Below are 22,332 nucleotides of genomic sequence, written 5' to 3' on the forward strand. Positions count from 1 at the left end.
CGCACGCGGCTGTGCTCGTGCTCGTGCCCGCGGGGGGTGAGGAGGCGCTGGGGCCACTGCCGGCTCCTGCCGCCCCAGCGGCCTGTGCCTGCCGTACCCGCTGGCCGCACCCTGGGCCCGGCTCTGGCATCCTCGCGCCTCAGGGCCCCTCAATGGGCAGCTTGTGTCCTCCGAGCTGTACGGTGTGTTTTACTCTTATATATGTAGGCGTCTCTGCGTTACGTGACGTGACTAAAGGCGCCCTGTCAGCCCTTTAAGACCCGTGGAGACGTTGCTGTTGACCGCGGTAGCAGCAAGATCTGCACTTAGGGTCCGGAGCGTCTCCACCAAGGGTGGTCCCCCAGCTCCGTTCTCATTCGTTTCCTCGCTCGCTTGCAGGCAGATAATATTTTGGGTTCTTTTATTTGAAAAGCTTTCCTCGTCACCTTTTGTCTTAGAGGGACAGGGATGAATGGGGTTAGGTCAGCACCCGCCACGGCACAGCGCGGCTCCAGCGTCCCTGCGCGTGCGGAACGGGCCTGGCGAGAGGGAGCTGCCGCGGCTGGGGCTGCCCTGCTGGAGCAGCCTGCTGCTGGCGAACTAATGGTCCGTCCCAGAAACAGAAATCGCCATTGTGGAAGGTCAATCTTCAGCACTCAAAAAACCTCACCTGCAATGCATTAAGTATTGTCAAAGTCATTAAGAGCTTCTAGATTCATTCTAGAGCAGAGGCTGCTCTTCCCTTTGGGTTTCGCTGTTAGTCATGCAGGGGTTTTTTGCTGGTGGCTACTCCAGCAGGAGCCTGTTGCTCCAGCCAGACATCTCCTGCGTCCTAGCTGGCGTGTGCACCGACGCACAAACAGGATCTGGCTCTTGTTTGTCTGTTTGCTTTGCTGCAGCCCTTTGACATGCATGTCTCTCTGCAGTTACAGCCGGAGCAGCTGGACTGCGGAGCAGCTCATCTGCAGCACCCTTTAGCCGTCATAAATCCTGTCACAGCTACGCCAGTGTTCACGTACAACGGCCTCACGTCCGTGGCAGTCGCCAGTGTCAATAATTACACTGTTGTGTTCCTGGGCACGGCGAATGGAGGACTCCTGAAGGTAAACGGAGCCCGGGAATAAAAAGCACGAAGTGCACTGGGGAAGGAGGGTTGGTGGGGAGAGGGAGGGTAATCGGACTTTTCCCTTTAAGGCTTCTGACTTGTATAGAGGAAAATATCTGTCAGGTTTATCTTAGTACCAGCTTTCATTTGGCAATAAGTAATTGGATTCTGCTGAGCAGCTATACAGTGATACATGCTGCCAGGTGATTGGTGTCTGTTAATTACTGTTCAAGGCTGCCATGTGAGCAGAATGTACTTGATGAAACCTATGCTGAAAATGTTATTGTGCAGCATTTAATTATTAACAGCTCTTCTAATAAATTCTCTCTTGAGCTGATGGCTTTTCAAAGCACCGTGTAGGCAAGGGAATCACCAAGTGATACTTCATCAGTGCTGAGTCGAAAGCAAGTGTGAATCCCTGCATCTGATGGAGTTGAAGTATTTATTTTAAATGAAGTGCCAAAGGCAATGTAGGGCAATGCAGTTCCCTTGATCTAGAGCCAAGATGCAAGGCCAAGATTTCCTTAACCTTAGTGCTTGAACCTTACCAAAGAAAGTTTTGATTCCAGCTAGTCACAAGAGTTTGGTGTAGTCTCAGCATCAAAAGTCCATAGAGGAGAAGGGGGAAAAAATCCTGGAGGAGAAAAATGGCTGATACCTGTTCTCTCAGCGTAGAGTTAATAGTGCATAATGTGGAATATTGGATCAAAATGCTTGAAGAAAAGAAAACCAATCCAAGAAACTCACTGCTTTGATTTTTGCCTGAAGGGGCAGGTAATTCATGAGGGTGGGAGGAAACTTGCATCGTAGCCAGGTGCACCAGGCCTGGAGAGAGGCACATACCACACGCAGAGCAGCCCTTGTTCACACAGTATTAACAACTCTGCTTCCATTATCATTTCAGAGAAAGCAGCCTTATCTGCTGAACCTCCATTAGAGAGAGGCTCCTGGCTACCCTTTGCTAGGATAATTTGCTCAGATAGCTCTAATCTAATTCTGCAACACAGCTGCATAACCAGAAGCCCTTTTACCTTCGGGGCTCCTTGTTATTTGGCACGGGATGCAAGATACTTTGTGTGAGTTATCGTTCAGATTTGCTGCCTGAGAAAAGACAGCAAAGGGGCAGAAGTAGTGTTTGACCAGCTCCTGCCAGCAGCAATTATGGCTGCCAAGTGTATGGGGAATTAATCAGATAGGCTGCAGACGGGCATTTCATGAGGGCCATTATCTCTGCCACGTCCAGCAAAGTCATTAAAGGAAAAACAGTGCTTGGACAGCAGTGGTCTGTGTGAAGGTGTGGCAGGGTGTAATATCCTTTAAAGAGACAAGGGTGTACAAGGGATTGGCATTCTGGCAAGTCACCCCCCTATCAAGTTCTGAAAGTCTGTAGAAAGAGCCGCTGTGATGGGATTATTCAGAATTTCACCCAGATTAGTTCCGGCCTACGAGCATGACACGTCTTGCAGGCTGTCTCTGCTCTCACCCTTTCCCCCTACGCTCCCGCTAACACTAATGTAGCCAAATGGGGGATGCGGTTGCTCACATGGACTGGTGGCCTTGGGCATGTTATCCAGCCCTACTCTGTGGTGAGAGGGTGAGCAGTCTCGGTCTGTGCTGCTGCTGCTGCTCCTTGCCCCGGGCAGAGCTGCACTTCTGTGTAGATACAGTGCAAAATGTGTGAGGATTAAAAAGCAAGTATAAACGAGACCCATGAGGCAGAGGGACCTAGGGATAGATGCCTAGAAAAAGCCAAGTGTTAGAAAAAAACTCAGCAAGAAGAGAGAAAGGATGGTCCTAAAGCTAAAATGAAAGGCTTCAGGGCTCATTTCTCGGACATCTTGGGTGATCTCAGGCAAATTATTTAGTTTCTTGATAGCTAGTTTTCAAAATGGGGATAATGATAGTTCCCTTTCTGTGCATAGTAGCTTACAGTGTTTGCATGCAGTGCTTAGCACAAGGAAGCCCTATGCTTCGAGTGTGTGCTAACTATCTTAATAGGACATGTGGATGCTCCTCTAATGTAATAATTAATGAATTCAATATTAATTAATACAGACTTTAGAGAGAAGAGGCATATTGGTCCTTAAAATTATTGCCTTCCCTGGCTAGAAAGGAGGTAGGAGTTTTCCTGAATCCCTTTCTGTTTTAAGCTGAAAAGTCACTATCATGCAAAACTGTGCAGCTCTATTGTTATTTCCTCTCAGCAATGCCACATTTAATTTTCTGAATTTTCAAGTCAAATGCCAAGATGTTCTGGGATCTGAGAGGAAGGCTGATTTTTTTGCTGCCTCTTCCATCACTGCCAGCGGTTTAGCTGGTGATTCATGAGGCAAGGTAGAATTCAGCTCTCTTCCTGCAGCTGTCATGGTCTTCTAGAGTTAACAGTGATACGAGCTTCTTTGAGCCAGAAATGACAGCACATATTTTTCAAATATGCAGGGAGTAGGGGATGCCATCTTATACAGCCACATTGCTGATTTTCACTGTTTTCATTAAGCTTTGGGAATAAAACGTTCTTTGTAACAGCAGTGAGCATTTATGTAATGAAGGCTAAAGACTGATGCCATTTATGTTAGGGTAGCAAGAGTAACACTGCTGTGCCATGCTGATGTTGCGCTAACTTGAAAACAGTCATCTAGTCAAGTCATGCCATGGATAGAGCCTTACACTAGAAGTTTTCCAGGCAGTCTCTTAAATAGAGGCTTTTGAACCAGAAGGACCAAGGGATGTGAGGTTTGTTCATCACTAGACAGTGCTCCTGGCCATTGCATCTGCTTTCTGGACCACTTAGTGGCTTCCCTGTACCATGGCGTTGGCTTTTCAGTAAAGCTCTGTGTGTGGAGCTTAAAAAGCGTTTAGAGATTTACAATACTTTGAACACTGTAATGCATTACAATGCTTTGAACAGAGCATTGTTAGACACCATTTTGATTCTTGTTTGTGACAGAGAAAACATCATCTCCTCCCCATAATGTTTGAAATATGGTCTCAGTGAATGGCTTCTTTTCACTATAGATTAATCTGGACAGTTCCATGAAGATCATTAGCAGGAGATCCATTTCAGTGGCTTATGGAGAGCCTGTTCATCCCATCATGCAGTTTGATCCTTCTGATTCCACCTACCTCTATCTGATGACATCCTATCAGGTGAGATCTTTATTCTTCAGGAAAACAGTCCTTTGAGGAAAACGCATTTGATTTAGTGTTCAGCATGAAGTTGAGGGCAGAGAGGAACAATAATATTTGCTTTAATATTAACGGGCAGACCTGAAAAGTTTAGAGGTTTGCTTGTGATGCCAAAGTTTGGCTCGTACCTTGGCTCAGACCTTTCCAGAAGGTATACCTGTACCTTTTGGTTCTCCTGTCTGGAGTGGAAGTCGTACAGAACAGACTGTTTCCTTGAACTGTTTAATTTCTTCAAATTAGTAACGTTCTGAGACCAGCCATTCCTCTAGTCTGCCTGCTGGTACTTGCATTTCTGCACAGAATCTGGTAACACAGCAGGGGGTCCACGTTTCAAAACCTGTTATAAAAGGTTGCAGGTGTTCAGCTTTTGCAGTTGCTTTGGACTGTTTCAGTGTCCAGATTCAGGTGTAGTTTGGATCTTTATGTCTTCAAACTGGTGAATGCGTTGGGGAACTAAATTATGATTTGCCAGTCTTATTCCTAGTGCAAAATGTATTAAAAGTGCATAGATTTTTTTTCCTGCCTTGCAATGATTCACTGGAGTTTGGGCAAGATTTAGTGAAGATTTCTGTTAACCACTGTGGCTTTCTTATCTCTATGTTGGTAAGATAAAAAGAACAGTGAAAGGTATTGTAACCAGTCACACTTACGGGACTGCAGAAATAAGCAGAGGTTGGTCCTTCATAGAAAACCAAAAATGTTGTACACAGCCTTAAGGAGGCTTTTAAAAGTTCCTACAAACAAAAATCTGCTGTCAGAAATGATCTTTAGGGCAGGTTTCTGTATAACCTAACTCACAGGAGGGCTGGGATGGAGAGGAGGGATCTCTTCAGAGACTTGTGAATGCCACAGCAGGTAGAAACAGATGGCCTAGTTTCTGTCAGGTGAGCAGAGGAGGAAGGCAAGAGCTAAGTGCTTCAAGCTCTGGTGGTTTGTCCTGAATTACGTTTTAATCTGTCAAAACAGATGCACAGCCACAAATGTTATATGTTGCATTTATATTTTCCAAGCCCTAATTCCCTGCAGATTGGTCATTATCATTTCACAGAACTCTCCCAGGATGCCTCTTTAGCTGATATTTCAGATGTTCTCTTCTCAAACTCTCAAAACCCAGACCATGCTGTGGTCCTCATTCCCGGCTTGATAAAACCCTAAGTACCGCACTTGTGGTGCTCTCATCTGTTTCTTTTCCAGTAGATCAGATGAGTTAATTTTTTTTTTTCAATGGAATTTGCATTTGGGAAGCTCCCTGGGAACTTGACAGGCTTGTGTGCAGGAGGTTGAGCACAACACGTGTGTGGGAGCAGGAAACCACAGCGGGCAGTGAGAGAATCAGGCCAAGGAGCCATTGTCTGAGGTGCTCTTGTCTGCTGGGAGCTTAGGGCTCTCAGCAAATCATGTTGTCAGTTCCTAAATTATCAAGTTACTCAGTTTTCCTTCCCAAATGTTTAGAAATTGAGGAGGAAAAATCAGAAACTAATACATGCTTTCCCTCTAAACGTTCTTGCAGTGCAAGTCAGCAGAGTTACTTGGATTTCCTTATAAATTAAGGTTTCCTAAATGATTTTGCTTTCTGGTCATTTTATAAATAGCCAGATACTGTCTAGAAGGGATCTCTCTCTAAGCCTGAATGAGAACTTTTCACAATGAGGGATAAATTGTGAAATTGTGACCCAAGCCATCTCCATCTGAATCATCAAAAGGGTGTTGTGTCACTTTCTGTAACCTTACCATCATACATCTAGTTCAAAGATGCTGGCTAAAAAGGAGCAGCTCAGCTCAAAGCTGCAGGTGCGCCTTACTGAGCTCCTGCACTGGCCAGTCCTGTCTCCGGGGTGTGCTTCCCAGCCCAGCGCTGGTAGCGTGTCCGTGCGGGTGCACGGCCTCCAGATGGGGGTAAGCTTGTGCCCAGGGGCACCGTCAGTAGCATGCAACTATCCATGCCAATCCTCTGTGCGTGGTGTGTGCATAGTGCACCACCTCGGACAAGGGTCTAGGGTAGGGGGGGCAGGGTAGGGTCGAGTTTTGCTCCTTGGTGTATATCCTCTAATACTTGGTCTGGGTTAATTGGTAAAGTAATCTGACACTCTCTCGGGTGTCTCATTACGAGCTGCACTTGGCCTTATCAGCACATCCCAGTCAGTTTGAATATTTCTGTGGTATCTTAAAATGTGTTGAAGAAATAGTGCTGTTGTCATGCAGATGACTCGGGTGAAGGTGGCTACCTGCAACCAGTATGCGACGTGTACGGAGTGCCTGGCCGCAGCTGACGCTTACTGTGGGTGGTGCACTATGGAAACCAGGTAGGACTTACTGAGTCTTAGCACATTTTGGTGTATTCTTTGGCCCACTAGTCCAGCCAGGAATTTTTGGTGCTTTTTATATTTCTGTGCAATCACATTACTGTTAGTCTTTGTCCATTTTTTACCAAATACATGCAGTGCTTTTAAAAACAAATCTGGTCTCAAACTGTTGGGATGCACTTTTGAGCCAGGATTTGACTGTAACTGCATTGTTATGCCTGCAGTCGGTTGCCAGTGCAAAGAATAGCTTGCAGGCATCCAACCATGGGACTGCAAGAGCCAACACCTACTTAAAGACCATATTTTACCTCTGCAATTGCTTGTGGATAGGAGACAATCCACACTCAAAAAGCAGTTAACAAAATTAGACTCCACATTTACAAATGAAACAAGTCAGACAAAATGCAGACAAAATGTCACCTTTTCTTTTTCTATTTTATATTCAGTGTGGCCTGCTCTCTTCCATACTGAAACCAGGTATTCTGTTGATGCTAATGGGAGTACACACTCTTATGATGGCAACCAGACACTTTAAACACAGCAGCAAAGCTTTAGACTTAACTCTGTGGATGGAGGAAAAAGACTTGAGCGCAGGTTTTTCTTGGGATCTTTTCTTGTAACGATTTCAACGTCTTTATCAACTATCTTAAAAACAATCAACCATGAATTGTTCTCCTGTTTCAGGTGTTCGCTGCAGCACGAGTGTACAAATTTCACTGAGGCCAGTTTCTGGGCGAGTGCAAGTGAAGGAGTGCAGCAGTGCCCTTCCATGACCATCTTGGAATCCGAAATTAATATTGACAAAGAGAACCCGGTACTTTTGATATGGATACTAAATTAATAATCTGCAGCATCCCATAGAGTCATTACCTGCACTCGGGGCTCGTAAATACCTAGCATCACAGCACCCCTCCACGAAGCTCTGAGATGGCTCATGGGGCATGCTGAGCTCGGTTGTATGTTGTAGCATCAGGGCAAGATTTTCAGAAGCACCTAAAAGTGACTTCCTGTACTTTAAACACCCTGGAAATCAGTAGGGTGTCATCTGCTAAAGGTGTATGTAAACAGAACTTTTAAAGTTGCTAAACTAGTTAGACCCACTGGAATAACTTACTATGATCAAAACACAGATGACCAGCTGCAAGCAGCTAAATCAACTCTTTTTTTTTTTTGTATTGTTACTATTTTTAACAATAATTTAATTATATTTATTTAACTTTTTCATCAAAACATTTTATCTGCCAAAAATAAGATTTAATATGCAAAAATGTTTAGTAAAAATGCCCATAATTTCAATGGTTTTTGTTTAGAGACAGACCCTCCTCCAATTTTTGTGCCAAAGTCCTTGACAAGCCCTAACAGGGGAAATGGCTTATAAACAGGCAACAATAGGGGCCAGAGCCCAGGAACACAGCTGGAGAGAAGGAACTTAGATCAGCAATCCACAAGACCTTGAACACCAGTTTGGTTTCTGCTTTTAATGCATAACAATGTGGTTAGAGGGTCCATGAGGAAATGCTAGTGGATGCAGTAGGAGTGTGCCAGCCGAGAATGTGATCCTCTACTAAGGGATTCCTTTTCTGCCAAACTTTCAGTTCCTTCACCTTGGAGAATGACAGCAAAAAGAAACCACCTGAAGCCCGTTCAGTCCCTGTGTAGCAAGGAAGGATGTAGTTAGTGTCCTTACTGCCTGCTTGCAGCAGCCCTCGCACCAGAATTACATGAAGTCTCTGATGGGCAGGGGAGATCTCCCTGCCAAAGGCCCCTTAAACGGACTGATAAGAGCTGGAAGGTTTAGACACTCGAAAGCAGGGATTGTGGGTGTTTTTTTGTTTTGTTTTGTTTTCCCCCCCACTCCTCGTCCTCCTACTCCATTTCATGAGCAGTTCCTTCCTGGAGCTGCCTGGGGTTCCCCCGTGAGTGGCTGCAATGCACGAGCCGTTCTTCGAGGCGTTGGGGGAACTGAGCAAAAAGGGACTTGTCCAGGCAGAGACGGTTGAGGACAACTTGGGCAGATGGGAAGGGTTTAGCCTTTACTTTCTTTTTGTCTTTGATCATCCAATAAAGTCCTTGGCTAGTTTTTAATGCCAGCTGATAACATACCAGCTGCATTTGTTGAAATTTGTAGTGACAGAGATTTTACTACTGAAGCAAATTTTTGTATGCATATGGCTTTTTGGAGTTCAAAATGTATAAAAAGGAAGATAATAGCTACCGGTAGACTTGTGCTTATAGGAGTTGCTAGCCTATAAAAAGCTTGCAAATCATTCTCAAATTCTCTGTATGAATTTTTACAATAATAACAGATTTTTTTTCTTCAAATATAGGCTCTGATAATACAAATAAACGGAACAATCCCAAACCTGAATGGAACAAACATATCGTGTGATTATGGGAATAATATCCACACGGTAGCCAGAGTTGCCGGAGATTATGTAAACCAATTCATTTATTGCAGTTTACTTCCACGAGAAAAATATCCATCATTTCCAGACAACCAAGGTATGTAGAGGAAAAAAAACATTCTAACCACTTTTTTTTGGAAATAATTTTTCTTTTTTTTTTTTTTTTTTTTTAATTGCATGTGCAAATAATGCATACGGCAGGGGGGAGGTTGCTTCTGTTTTATAGGCCATGTCACTTTAAAGTGTGGGAGTCCCACCATCTTAACATGAATTGACAGTATTTTCAAATCTATCATTTTTTGTTTCAAATAGTGGAATTCAAAAGCCAATTCATGTACTTATCAAGATTTATCTTTTGTTGTCTGGTTAAAAGCTTCTGCTTTAAATTCAGTAAATACTAAAATAAATAAGTTTTAGCCTGGTGGAAATAATCTTGCCATTTTCAGTTGTTCCTATTTAATTTCTCTTCCAAATATGCACTACCTTTCAGGATAAGTTCTGGAAGAAAAGCAAATATGTAACTAGAGACAGCTCAGAAACTGTAATCCCATTTGTGTAATCAAAAGCCAGACTGAGATCTGCTAGTATTCCCCCTAATTTTAGATGCTGCCAGAACTGAATGCCCATCTTGAGGCTACCTGGAAGCTATGCTCTAGAGGTGATGAGCACCTGCAGTTCTGGTTGAAGTCAGCTGAGACTTGAAAATCAAGCTTATAATATCTGATACTGGCTGGATAGAAACTGAGACACCCCAGTTTTATAACTCCTTCTGAAAAGTTTGATACTGCATTCCAGACTTGAGTGCTTACTAAATTTTTATCTTTCAAGACTGGAGTGAATGCTTTATTGAAGATGGTTGACTTCAGTAGGAGAGGAATTAGCTAGTCATTTTGAAAATCCCACTTTTTATAGGCCAGTCTGTAAAGCTACATTGTTTTTCTCCCTTGCTATCCAAAGAATGGAAGATCATTAACTGTTTTGTATTGTTTGTTACAGCAATGTCCAAATGAATTTCTGGAATCCAATGCACTGATTTATTGTACATCCCCTGAAAGAGGCATTGTGTCTTGTCCCTGGTGCTTTTATGGCAAAATTGCAAAAAAAGGGGGCAATCTGGGGGGAGGAGGGTTAGTGTAGCAATGTTAAGTAGTCAAAAAAGGGATTTCCACTCTTCTCTGCAGGTTTGTTGTCATGGTGAAAATGAGCGGGGTTTTAAAACATGTTAACTAACATGTTTTAATTACCTTTTTTTCTTTTTTTTTGAGATATCATTTAGCACCTACTGTAAGCTAAGACAATAATTAACTCTTCTAATTAACATTTGCACAACACTTCGGAATTTTCTGCTGAAAGTCACAATGTTCTTTTCTGGTGAGGGTGATGTAAAACGTTGATTTAAGAGTGAATAGTTTCAAGTCAGAGGGCAAAAGATGAATGGTCCAAGCTCTGAAATGCAACTCAGAGGAAGCCCTAGAGAAAACAAATCAGATTTAGATGTTGTTTTCCCAAGGGTCTGTCTTGTCTTCTAAGACTAAGCACGAATGAGAGAGACTCTTGCAATCCAGTATTTTTTGGCTTGATTCTTTCAGACCACGTGATCGTCGAAACTGCTCTCCGGGTCAACAACAAAAATATTATCTGGGCCAGTTTCACCATCTACGATTGCAAAAGAACTGGAAACATTTACCCAAAGAGAGCGTAAGTGATCTCAGTTTACATACAGCAGAGCCACCAAAGGAGTTTTGCTGGGAAGGGAAGGTGACAGAGCGCTGACAGGCAGTAGGTGACACTACAGTGGCTCAGGTTAGAACGGATGGTTGTATCTCCTGCTCCTTTGCACCAGGGTAAATTGAGCAATTCAAAACCAAAAAGGTGTATGTGCACAGTCTGAAGACCCTCACTGTGGGGTTAATTGAGCGAGAACAGTCTCCCTGCCAGCGGGACAGTTTGAGGCCTGGGCAGGATTTGGCAGGAATGTAGTTGTTGCACTGCCAGGGATTTACAAAGGAAGGGTCCTAGCAGCGTCTCAAGCCATCTGGACATTTTGGCTTTTTTTTTTTTTTTTTTTCCCCCTAATGCGAGTAATATTTTTATATGAAACTTGTTCTGTTAACCCTTAGGATGCTGAACTAATCTTCCTAATGAATCCCTTGTGGGAATCTGCAGGGCAGTATGAGGGAAAGGGTGTTGGGGAAGATTGCATTTGCATTTAAGCTAATGTAGATTATTTATAGTGTAGCCATTGCCAGCAGGTCATAGGAATATGGAAATGTCCTTTGGGGACAGGCCAGGGCCTGAGGCTTTTGTGGAAGCATGTAGGTTGTGCTGTGCCAAGGGGAGGGAGGGTTTCTGGCTGCAGAAAGGTTAGGCAAGACCAGACTCATGCCTTCTGATTGCCAAATGGCCCCATCCATCTCCACCCACCTCTAGAAAGCATCTTGTTGTCTGTGGTTGCCCTCTGACATATTCCAAGAGCAGCTTCTGACCGATCCCTCGGACTGAAAACCAACAAGCACAAGGGGAGTTTGCAGGAGGCAGAGTCTGGGGGCACTGGAGATGTGGCATGGAGCCCAAAGCAGCTAACAGGCCAGCAGCACAGGACTCTTGGGCTGCTGGAAGGAGAAGGAGGCTTGTAGTGCTTGTTGCATGGTCTGGGGAAGGGTGAGCTGAGAAAGGCCACACTGCAGAGGGAGAAGGAGTAGAAGCAGAAAGAGAAGTGGGCCTCAAGCTAGAGGGGAGAGGACAAAGACACAGTGGATATCCTTGGCTCTGCTTAAAACTGAAAAAGTCTGCTTGTCCTCTGGTTTGCAAGACAAGTCAGGCGAACAAGCCATGTGTGTGCCATGCTGAGTCATCTCTCCAACTACAGGGCTGTGTGGGAGTAGCCATGTGTCCTTCATCAGGCAGGATGGGATGGGGCGAGGTGAAGGGTCTGGCTTCCACCCACAGAAGTCTGTGCATGTTTCAAGGATATAGCAAGGCAGTCTGATCATTGTGATCCCAGTGGTCCTGCCAGCTTGAGATCCCACACCGTGCATAAAACCATGGAGAAGAGCCTTTGTAACGAATTAACATGACTGACTCTGTGCAGAATCTGACAAAGGATAAAAGCGTATTTTTTTTTATTAAATAGGGGAGGAGACCAAAGCTGGTTGCTCTGAATCTCCCTGTGATCTAGGACCAGGGTGGTTATGCCACAGGCACTGTCACCTTGCCTGCCCTGTGGTGTTAGCCATCTTGATGCTGTGCTGGGGACCAACATCAGGACATGAGTGACTGACCTTATCTCCAGTCACAGCTCGCAGTGAGAGGAAGAGAGAAAATGCCAGCACCTTCAATAGATGGATTTTTCCTAGGCACCATTAAAGATTGAACACAATGTGTGAAAATTTCTAATTTGACTGAGGTTTGGCTCCACTGAACAGCCTGAAATCTGCCCTGCTTTCACTGCACCTTTGGCATTTCAGATGCACCAGCTGCCTCTCAACCCGGTGGAAGTGTTACTGGTGCCCCTCGAAGTACATGTGTGTCTCCAACCACTCGCAATGCGAAGATGCGCTGCAGATGAAAGTAAGGCCCATCAAACTGTTATTTTGTGAGATCTTCCCACTTTGCTATTTTGTTGTTATTGTTTTCCTTCTTTTCCTGGGGGAACGGAAACAGATGGCCTTGGCTTTACAGCTCTGCCCTGTACTCTACGGTTTTGGGTGGGGGCAGCTCAGAGAACTGAGATTCTCTATCACTGACTTTCTGTGTGGCCTTGGGTAAGTCTCTGCAGTTTGTAATGTAATAATACACATTGCATTTCTAAAGTTCTTAGCAGATGGAGAGCTGCAAGGGCCCCTCTGAAGTGTTGTTCTGCATGTTCCATGTTTGCAGTGTTCTCCAAAAACACGGATAAGCATGGGGGCTGGAGATAGGACACAGACCATCTCACGTCAAGGTCCCCAGTTTGAACTTCACTTTATTTAGCATGTGCTGAGCGTGCTGTAATTTTTGGAACACCATGTGGTACATTTTGATCCTCTTTTAGCAGATGGGGAAGCTGAAGTGAAAGGAGGAGGAGAGTTACTGAATGCCTTCTTTGCTTCAGTCTTTACTGCTCAGGCCAGCCCTCAGGAACCCCAGACGCTGGAGGCAAGAGAGAAAGTCTGGAGAGAGGAAGACTTTCCCTTGGTGGAGGAGGAGTGGGTTAGAGATCATTTAAGCAAACTTGACACCCACAAATCCATGGGCCCTGATGGGATGCACCCACGAGTGCTGAGGGAGCTGGCGGACATTATTGCTAAGCCACTCTCCATCATCTTTGAAAGGTCATGGAGAACAGGAGAGGTGCCCGAGGACTGGAAGAAAGCCAATGTCACCCCAGTCTTCAAAAAGGGCAAGAAGGAGGACCCAGGGAACTACAGGCCAGTCAGCCTCACCTCCATCCCTGGAAAGGTGATGGAGCAGATCATCCTGGAAGCCATCTCCACGCATGTGGAGGACAAGAAAGTGATCAGGAGTAGTCAGCATGGCTTCACCAAGGGGAAATCATGCCTAACCAATCTGATAGCCTTCTATGATGGAATGACTGGCTGGGTAGATGAGGGGAGAGCAGTGGATGTTGTCTACCTAGACTTCAGCAAGGCTTTTGACACTGTCTCCCATAGCATCCTCATAGACAAGCTCAGGAAGTGTGGGTTAGATGAGTGGACAGTGAGGTGGATTGAGACCTGGCTGAATGGCAGAGCTCAGAGAGTTGTGATCAGTGGCACAGAGTCTAGTTGGAGGCCTGTAGCTAGCGGTGTCCCCCAGGGGTCAGTACTGGGTCCAGTCTTGTTCAACTTCTTCATCAATGACCTGGATGAAGGGACAGAGTGCACCCTCAGCAAGTTTGCTGATGATACAAAACTGGGAGGAGTGGCCGATACGCCAGAGGGTTGTGCTGCCATTCAGAGGGACCTGGACAGGCTGGAGAGGTGGGCGGAGAGGAACCTCATGAAGTTCAACAAAGGGAAGTGCAGGGTCCTGCACCTGGGGAGGAATAACCCCATGCACCAGTACAGGCTGGGGGTTGACCTGCTGGAAAGCAGCTCTGCTGAGAAGGACCTGGGAGTGCTGGTGGACACCAAGTTAAGTATGAGGCAGCAATGTGCCCTTGTGGCCAAGAAGGCCAATGGTATCCTGGGCTGCATCAGAAAGAGTGTTGCCAGCAGGTCGAGGGAAGTGATTCTCCCCCTCTACTCAGCCCTGGTGAGGCCACATCCGGAGTACTGCGTCCAGTTCTGGGCTCCCCAGTACAAGAGGGATGTGGCACTACTGGAGCAAGTCCAGCGAAGGGCCACAAAGATGATTAGGGGACTGGAGCATCTCTCTTATGAGGAAAGGCTGAGAGAGCTTGGCCTGTTTAGCTTGGAGAAGAGAAGGCTGAGAGGAGATCTTATCAATGTGTACAAGTATCTGAAGGGAGGGTGTCGAGAGGATGGGGCCAGACTCTTTTCAGTGGTGCCGAGCGACAGGACGCGAGGCAATGGGCACAAACTGAAACACAGACACTTCCATCTTAACATGAGGAAAAACTTTTTCACTGTGAGGGTGACAGAGCACTGGAACAGGTTGCCCCGAGAGGTGGTGGAGTCTCCTTCTCTGGAGATATTCAAAAGCCGCCTGGATGCAATCCTGTGCAATGTGCTCTAGGTGACCCTGCTTGAGCAGGGGGGTTGGACTAGATGATCTCCAGAGGTCCCTTCCAACCTCAGTGATTCTGTGATTCTGTGAGGTGAACGGACTCCTTGGAGTACAAGGAAAAGTGCTGGCAGAGGCAGGGTAGGGGAGCCCGGCTCCGCATGTGCGGTAGATCACGCAGCCCGGTGACAGGAGGTTCCCCTCCAGGAGGGCTCTGCAGGGGTTGGCACGCGGCAGTCTTGGCTGTGCGCCTCCTGACAAGGTGCAACTGTCTTCTGTCACCCGTTGGCCCCTTTGCGGGCCGCTGCAGCCAGTGAGCAGTCGCTCATGTGTGAGGAATTAAGCTTTCCTGGTCATTTCAGCAGGCTGTATCCCTTGGCTCTTTAATACCTCTCAGGTCTGGAGCAATGCCTTTATTCCTCCACATCCTTGGGATGCCTGGATTTAAGTAATAAAATAAATGCAGCGATACTTTACAATTCGTTTAGTTTTTACTAGGTTGTTGTGGTACGTTAGTAATTTGCTAGAGCAACACTGTCAGTGCTCATCTAAAGGAGAAAATCACCCCTTTCCAAATTATAGCTTCTAATAACCCAGAGGCTCAGCATGTTCCTGCTCCTGAAATTTAAATTGAAGTTAATTTAAATAAAATTGACTTTTTAGCAATCAATCTGCTGTAGATCTAAGCCAAGCTTTTACACTTTAAATTGAATATTCTTTTGGCACTGGTGCTCTGAACTTCATCTAAGCTTTTTCAGAGATTCCCCATGCTTGTCACCTTTATGTACTTTGGCCCCTGTGTCAGACTTCCCATTCTCACCTTCCAGACTTGACCCCAGAACCCTGGTAGCTTTGCAGCTCTGCCGCTTTGCATCCTGCCTCCTTTAATGGGAAATAGGTAGAACAGTCCAAATGCATTGAACAGGGGAGGCAGATATGGACAACACATTGCAACTTCATACATTATTGTCTAATATAAAAACAATATGAAATGTTTCCTGTCACTGTTGGGTCACAGCTGCTTGATTGTTCTCTGAGAATTCAGGACAGATTTAGCCTTCTTTCTGTTTTGTCAATTGTTTCTGAATAGACTGTGCTTTTTTATGAATGTCTTAACTGTTTGTAATGAACAGTTTAAAAAAAGCACCCTTCACTTTGTAAATTGTTGAAGTTTCAAAAAATATCTGGATATTTATTTTGTTGTCTACATGGGAGCTGAGTACTTGTAAACCTTAATTATTTGTTATTCATTGTGTGGGACTGATCCACTGAAGTTATATGAGGCTGTTTCTGCTCCCCACCTGGACAAGAGGGGAGGACTATATAAAAATGTCTGCAGATATGTATAAGAATATCTAAAAGCTGCTTCACACTCGTGCAACGTGAACTAGTTGCATCGGTCAGCAGGGCAGGCTGTATGGAGATCGGGGCTCCAGCACGACCCCGTTCTTGTGGCGCAAAGGCCGATCGCGTGCCGGCAGAGCCACGGCTGCTCTGCGTAGGCACGCTTTCGGCCTGCAGCCGAATGGCAGCTTTGGCCTGGCAGAACAACAGCAAATCTGCTCCCAGGGCAGGTCGTGTTGGAGGGCAGCAAGGGAGGGTGGACTGCAGCCACCCATCCAAAGCCTGTCCAAACGCCTGTTTCTCTGGATCAGCTGCTGAGGTCCTTCAGTTCTGTTGTTTTGTTTTCTCCTGATGGATGGATTTGCCAGTGAGGGCTGTGAGTCTCAGACATGGCAGTGATGGATGACTTCGAAATACCATAGACAGACAGACAGACAGCGTGTGATGCTAAAAATAACCTTCTGGCAGGGATATGCAGCACATCTCACTGCTTGGAGTGATCTGCAGGCCATTTCCAAGATGACAAATCATTACTTTGCGTTTCTAACTTTGCCTGTGCTAGTGCAGGATCACATGCGGTGTCCTGCGGAAGGTATCCTGGGGTTACAGCGAGCGACAGGCACGAAAGGAAGCCAGAGATAAGGGAAATGGGATTAGTATTCAGCCCCTGCCTCTCCCCCATTCACAGGCAAGTTCTCCCGTGTGGGCGCGCTCTGTTCCTGCTCAGCAATGTAAACCCAGGAATTTACAGGAGTTGCTGACTTGAATAGAAAAGCGCCTCTGGATTTACGCTAGGAGCAGGATATGGCTCTGAACTTCTGGCCCTTGGCCATAGCTTCGCCTCCCACTTCTTTTAGCCTCAGGAATCATCCGTGGCCAAGGAAGCAAACTGCTTGCAGCACTGAGGGTTGATCTAACCAAGCGAGAGCAGCCAGGCCCATGGGAGCTGCATCCCAGAAGAGAAATCAGGAGGTCCATCCGTGGCCTGCCATCCGAGCGCTGCTCCTTGGGCCCAGCAGAGTGACAGTGTCCTCACGCCTCCAGGATTTGGCTATCAAACCAGTGCTTCTCCTGGGTTTACTACTGTTCCTTAGTGACAGGGTGCTTCAGGGTAGAGCTCATGTTTCGAAAGAGACAAATCAGCGCCAAAACTCTGTATGCCAGCATGTACGTGCATTTGGGTGGACCATTACTGCAGTGGTTCACACATCTCAGGCTGCTGCAAAAGCATGACCTTGGGGTTAGAGAGGCACTTCTGTGATCTCTGTACCTGTTTCCAAGTGTGTGTCTGAAGACAACTGCCTGCTCTTGCTGCTGAGTGGGAGATGAGATGTAGCTTTTGTTAGAAAGAAGCCAAGATTTTAGATTGGAGAAGAGGAGACAGGTCTGCAGGGTAGAAGTTGATCTGCAAGTTGTCATCCTCAAGAGAACAGCTGAGTGGCAGTGAATGGCAGCAGGACTGTAGAGGGGGTGGCTGAGAACCACAGCAGATTAATCCTTAATCAATGTTTTTAGTCACTGCTGGTATACAGTGTGTTTCTCATTAAATCTAAGGGCAAGGCTTGGATGATAAGAGGACTTTTAAAAAGGTCTCACATTATTGGATTGACTTTGTCCTGAAGAAGTCACTGTGTAACCGGCAACTTTGCTGGCAAATGCAAAATTGCCTAAAATAATTTGTGTCCTTTGACTCAAGGGTAGCTGCTTCTTGAAACACATGGGGAAGAGCTGTTATTTAGCAGAGAAAGGAGAAGAACGTTTTTCCATGGCTCAGCACAGGTGTGCCTGCAGAACCCCATCCAGGCAGATATTGGTGCATATTTTAGCACTGGAGCCCACGCTGAAAGGCCTGTGCTAGATGTGGGATCTCGTGTGCAGACAGGTAGCTCTGGTGCATCTTGATGCAGTGAGCCAGGAAAATGACACTTGATGCAGGAGTAAGAGCAGAAAACAGGGTAAAGCTGAGCTGACATTACCAAGAATACCTTGAATAGTAGAGGTAGAGAGAGGGACCCACGGCTACGATTGCCGTGAGCTGACACGTGTGAGGGCTGAGGCTGCCAGAGCCCTGCCCTGTCTGTGCTCGCTCTTGTTCCAGTGCCAGGCAAGATAGGAGCATGTGGGTGGGGGGAAGGTTGGACCTTGACAGCCCAACAGTGGATCTGCTTGACCAGCTGTGGGGCTGCACCCCTGGACTGCATGGGGCAGAGTGGGCTCTGAGCGGCCAAGTATTGGCACCAGGAATACTCTTCTGGGTAAAGGGAGAAAACCACGGTCATGGACAGAGGTCTCCAGGAGCCTGGCATGGCATAGTGAAAGTTTCACTAAGTCTTTCCACATGCTGCTTCCATCTACTCTTGTGTAGTATGAAAACCAAAGGGTGAAAGCTGCAGTTACCTATCATGGCAAAGATAAGTGCGTACTTTTCCTTACTTTCTCTCTTCTGATCTCTTACTCCAGAGTTGAAGTTCAGCTGGATATTGCACCTGGCTCAGGCACATTCCTGCTTTATCTCTGTGGGCCTTTTTAGTACTCTTCCCACTGATTTGAGTAGAACAACTTGCAGAACAAGGTGCTGTGTAGTCCTGTAAACATGGTTGTTCGTACCCCAGTCTGAACTTTAAGGGAAAAAAAACGTTGCTGTGTTTTTAGGGTGCTCCTGAAAACCAATTTGCTGGGAAGGCAGTGTCATACTGGCTTCATCTATAGCATTTTAAACATTCAGACCCTTCTCCCTGATCCAGGCATGAATGATATAATCAGCTGGAAAGCTCTATTTCTAGCCGCTGATGAACAGCAGGAGAAAGGACTGCAAGACGGCAAGTTAATCAGTCCTCTAAAGTGTATTTATCTAGCAAGCTATGCTGGCTGCTGTGACATGCGAGGACACCCCAGGCCATAGGAGCTTTTGCATGAATTTTCAGTCGTACCCCTGCTGGTTTTATTTTAACTCTTCTGATTCTCATGGAGGAGACTTGGGACTGAAATCTCTCACCATTGCTTTGCTTTGTTGTTTTACTTCCCTTATCATGTGCATCTCTCTGTTATTTAATCTCCTTGTTCAGGCAGCACCAACTGTGCTTGGTTAAGATCAATGTCTTGATAAGAAATGAAGCATGTTTTCCACAGTCAAACAAGCACTTCCAGATAGTTCCCTGACTCTCTAGCTGAGTTTGGGGAAGGCAAGAGAGGAGCGTCATGCTCACTGTGTGTTCAGCGCTGGGGATGTGCTCTGCCGTGCATCTCGGCGTTAGGCCAGACTCTTACGTCTCGTGAGCACGGATCAGGAACAAGAGCGCTGGCATCAGCAGAGTCGCAGTGGGGTAACCTTTAGTGCAAGTGAGAAGAAAATCTTGCCTGCTGTAAATTAGTCTGCATAATGGGCCAAATATTTTGTTGTCATTTACCCCAGTGGCTCCACTGTCAAAGGCATTAATCTGGATATACCCTGGGGCAATGGAGAATCTGGCTCCATTTTTCCTGTAGTTTTGCAGGGTAATTTACATCTCATGAGTGAACAGGATGGACTTGTCATACGGATTTGGATTCTGAGTCAGCTCCAGTATCTGAGCCATCAATTTAAAGTGAGAACAAAAGTAGGGGGACAGATGACCTTTTAAAATCATTTTTCAGCTTCATTTAGGCCTTTCATTTCAGCTGTCCTACTGCTACAGTCCCCTTCCTGAAGCCCCCTACAGCTCATTATACCCTTTTCTCCACGCACACGCATACGCACAAACCCACACACACTTCTGAAATAATAATGTGCAGAAGGGAGACCACTAGAAAGTGAAATCTCTGCAGGGGCTTGCAGAAACGCGCACTGCAATGTATGAGACGTTGGCTTCCTGCTGGGAAGAGGGGGGTCACACCGGCAGATTTGCCATTGTACAAAGCGGCACATCCTTTTAGTGTCACTCTGGCCCCCTCTTCTAACATTTAAGTGCATGTAATAAGGGAGCTGCCCCAGAGTGGCAGCTGAGGAGTGCATATGGATTTGCTTTCTATCTGGGAGTACATTTATTCTAGTGTAGAAGGGTGAAAAGTCCAAGATTGGCAGCGCCATCGCTCAGAGAGCCAAGACCTTCTGTCATCCAGGTGCTGACAGAGGAGCTCTTTGAGGAGCGAGAGGGGAATGCTTATTTCATTCCTCTCGCGTCCTAGACTCTGACCGCCAACGAGAGCACCAATTCATGATGGCTGTGGATAAGCCATCTTGGGAACCAGGCCACCATTTCATGGTTATCTAGCAGCTAGCGGAGGCTATGGATCGTGAGTCAGTACCATCTTGGTCTGGACTTAGAGCTGGTGACTCAGGGGAGGACGGCTCCATGTTGAGCTACTTGACTGTTTGCATCACAGTGCCTTTTTGGTATTTCACTTTCATGGGTTGCAGTGTGAAATAAATTTTATCATTAGGCCCCTGTGTTTCTTCTTGTCTCTTCATTGAGGAAGCTGAGCATGGACCCTGCTAATCTCTCTTTATTTTTCTTGTTTTGTAAATAACAGGAGAAAATCGACTGTCCGCAGATTGTACCTGCCCCTTTAGACCCAGTGCCCACAGGAGCTTCTCAAGACATTATAATCTCACTGGCTAATGCGACTTTCTCTAAGGTAAATGAGTTTCTAGAAAGAGCAGAAAGGTAACCATGAGCTAACCTGAGCTCATGAGGTGATCCTAAGTTGATGTGCGGCTAGGAGGCCAGGAATCAGCTGAAGGGTTTTTAAGTACAAGCTAATTTCTGCCTCAGGAATGAGGTGATGGGTCCAGTCCCACTTTATATTAGCAGTTAGCAGCTGAAATAGCTGCATTAACAAAAGATGCTGGTGGAAAGTAGCCACCCCAATGGCAAGTGAGCTTTCATGGCAAAGCCAAAGGGAAATGCAGTTTGTGTACAGACATTCTCCAGGGAGCTCCTGCAATTAATGACAGGCCTTTTGCATCCTGTGGAAAAAGGAGGTTTATGCACCTTGTAAAATAGTCACTGGAACAAAATGTTTGGGGGAAATAAAATTCTCATTTTCCTTTGGAATATTTGTTTCCAACTAGAGAGCGTGCAGGTGTCCAGCTCTCGCAAGGGAACTCTCGCAGAGCTGCGTGTAAGCCTGTCCCCATGGCACTCTGGAAAAGCAAGAGACTCTTAGAAAAGAAAGTGCAAGCAAAGACAAAGCCCAGAACTGCAGGCAGAATGCCCTGTGCTAGCTAAGCAACTGGTTGGAATACAGCAAGGAAATATGTTTTAACTTAACTTTTGGTGGTCATTGCGGAGCTCTTTTTTTTTGTGAAAAAGTCCTTTCTGTGAAATGTTCTGGCATGTGAATTGTCATAGGGCAAACAGTGGGAGTGGACCTCAAATGCTGCGTTCTGAGATGCATTTCACACCAGAAGAAACCAGAGGAATTTAGTGTAGGGGATCTGGGCACTGGGAAAATATTTGACTAAGCTCTGGCATTTGTAGGAAGCTGCCCTGTGTCATTTTGGGTCAAGTCTTCAACTAGGCCCTGGGAGGTCTGGTTTGCAATATCCCTATGGAGGATATCCATACACTGGACAGCCAGGTAACTCCGCTTTTTTTAGGGAAATGAAATGACTTGGGAAAGCTTGTGGAGTTATAAAGCTTGCATCTCCAGAGGGCAGCAGGAAGAAGCTGTAAGACATTGCATTAGCAGTGCTTCCGCCAGACCTCATTCTCCTCAGTGCAGCAGCAAAAAGGGCTCTCCCTTGCTCTCGCTTGGGTTCCCATTTCCTGCAGAAGGTCTGGCCTTTGTAAATAAGGATGTGCCCCTCTATAATCAGCAAAAAAGGGCGAGAAATTGCTCTTCCTCTGTGGGTGTTTGAGGTGGCTAAAGAGGAAGCAATACCGCATGTAACCTGATAGGAAATGAAGTCAACAGGAAAGTGACTGAGGCACCTCCATTCCCAGAGGGTGGCTGGAGAGACTATCTTACAATCTGACTTCCTCCTTCCCACCATCTGCAAAACTGTCCTGGAGCCACTGGGCAGGATTAGTTCTCCTTTTTTCCCTGCTGTTGCTCTGGAGGATCAGGAGACCAATACTCAAGTACCTTTGTTAGCATCCTGGAAACTGTTAACGTGCTGACAAAAGGGATGAGAGGGCATGGATTTATTTTAAAAGTGGAAGTTACATGGGTGCAAATGATTCACAGCAAAAGATTCCAGTTTCTGTCTTAGTGCCGCATGTGTGTTCTATGAGTCAGCAACTCCATGCCAGCAATCTGATGTTTTCTTTCATGTGTTTTTCTTTTTTTTTTTTAATCAGATCTGTCAAGTTTTAAAGTGTAGTTAGAGCTCAGTAATGGCGAAGCATCGACTTCCTTGGAG

At 46.0% G+C, this 22,332-nt stretch overlaps 1 protein-coding gene across 1 annotated transcript in view; it reads left to right on the top strand.

Moving 5' to 3' along the window:
* The window catches only part of PLXND1 (plexin D1), a gene marked incomplete at its 5' end in the record, with an annotated part of 94,448 nt that overhangs the window by 18,089 nt on the left and 54,027 nt on the right, over positions 1-22,332 (top strand). Inside the window, 8 exons of the mRNA XM_026074995.1 lie at positions 879-1,082; positions 4,100-4,231; positions 6,473-6,573; positions 7,258-7,387; positions 8,901-9,075; positions 10,568-10,676; positions 12,446-12,548; positions 20,499-20,603. Coding sequence (XP_025930780.1) covers positions 879-1,082; positions 4,100-4,231; positions 6,473-6,573; positions 7,258-7,387; positions 8,901-9,075; positions 10,568-10,676; positions 12,446-12,548; positions 20,499-20,603 — 1,059 coding nt within the window. The remainder of the gene's footprint in view (positions 1-878; positions 1,083-4,099; positions 4,232-6,472; positions 6,574-7,257; positions 7,388-8,900; positions 9,076-10,567; positions 10,677-12,445; positions 12,549-20,498; positions 20,604-22,332) is intronic.

The sequence above is a fragment of the Apteryx rowi genome, unplaced genomic scaffold, assembly GCF_003343035.1.
Source record: "Apteryx rowi isolate R43461 unplaced genomic scaffold, aptRow1 scaffold_4, whole genome shotgun sequence".
Taxonomy (NCBI): Eukaryota; Metazoa; Chordata; class Aves; order Apterygiformes; family Apterygidae; genus Apteryx; species Apteryx rowi.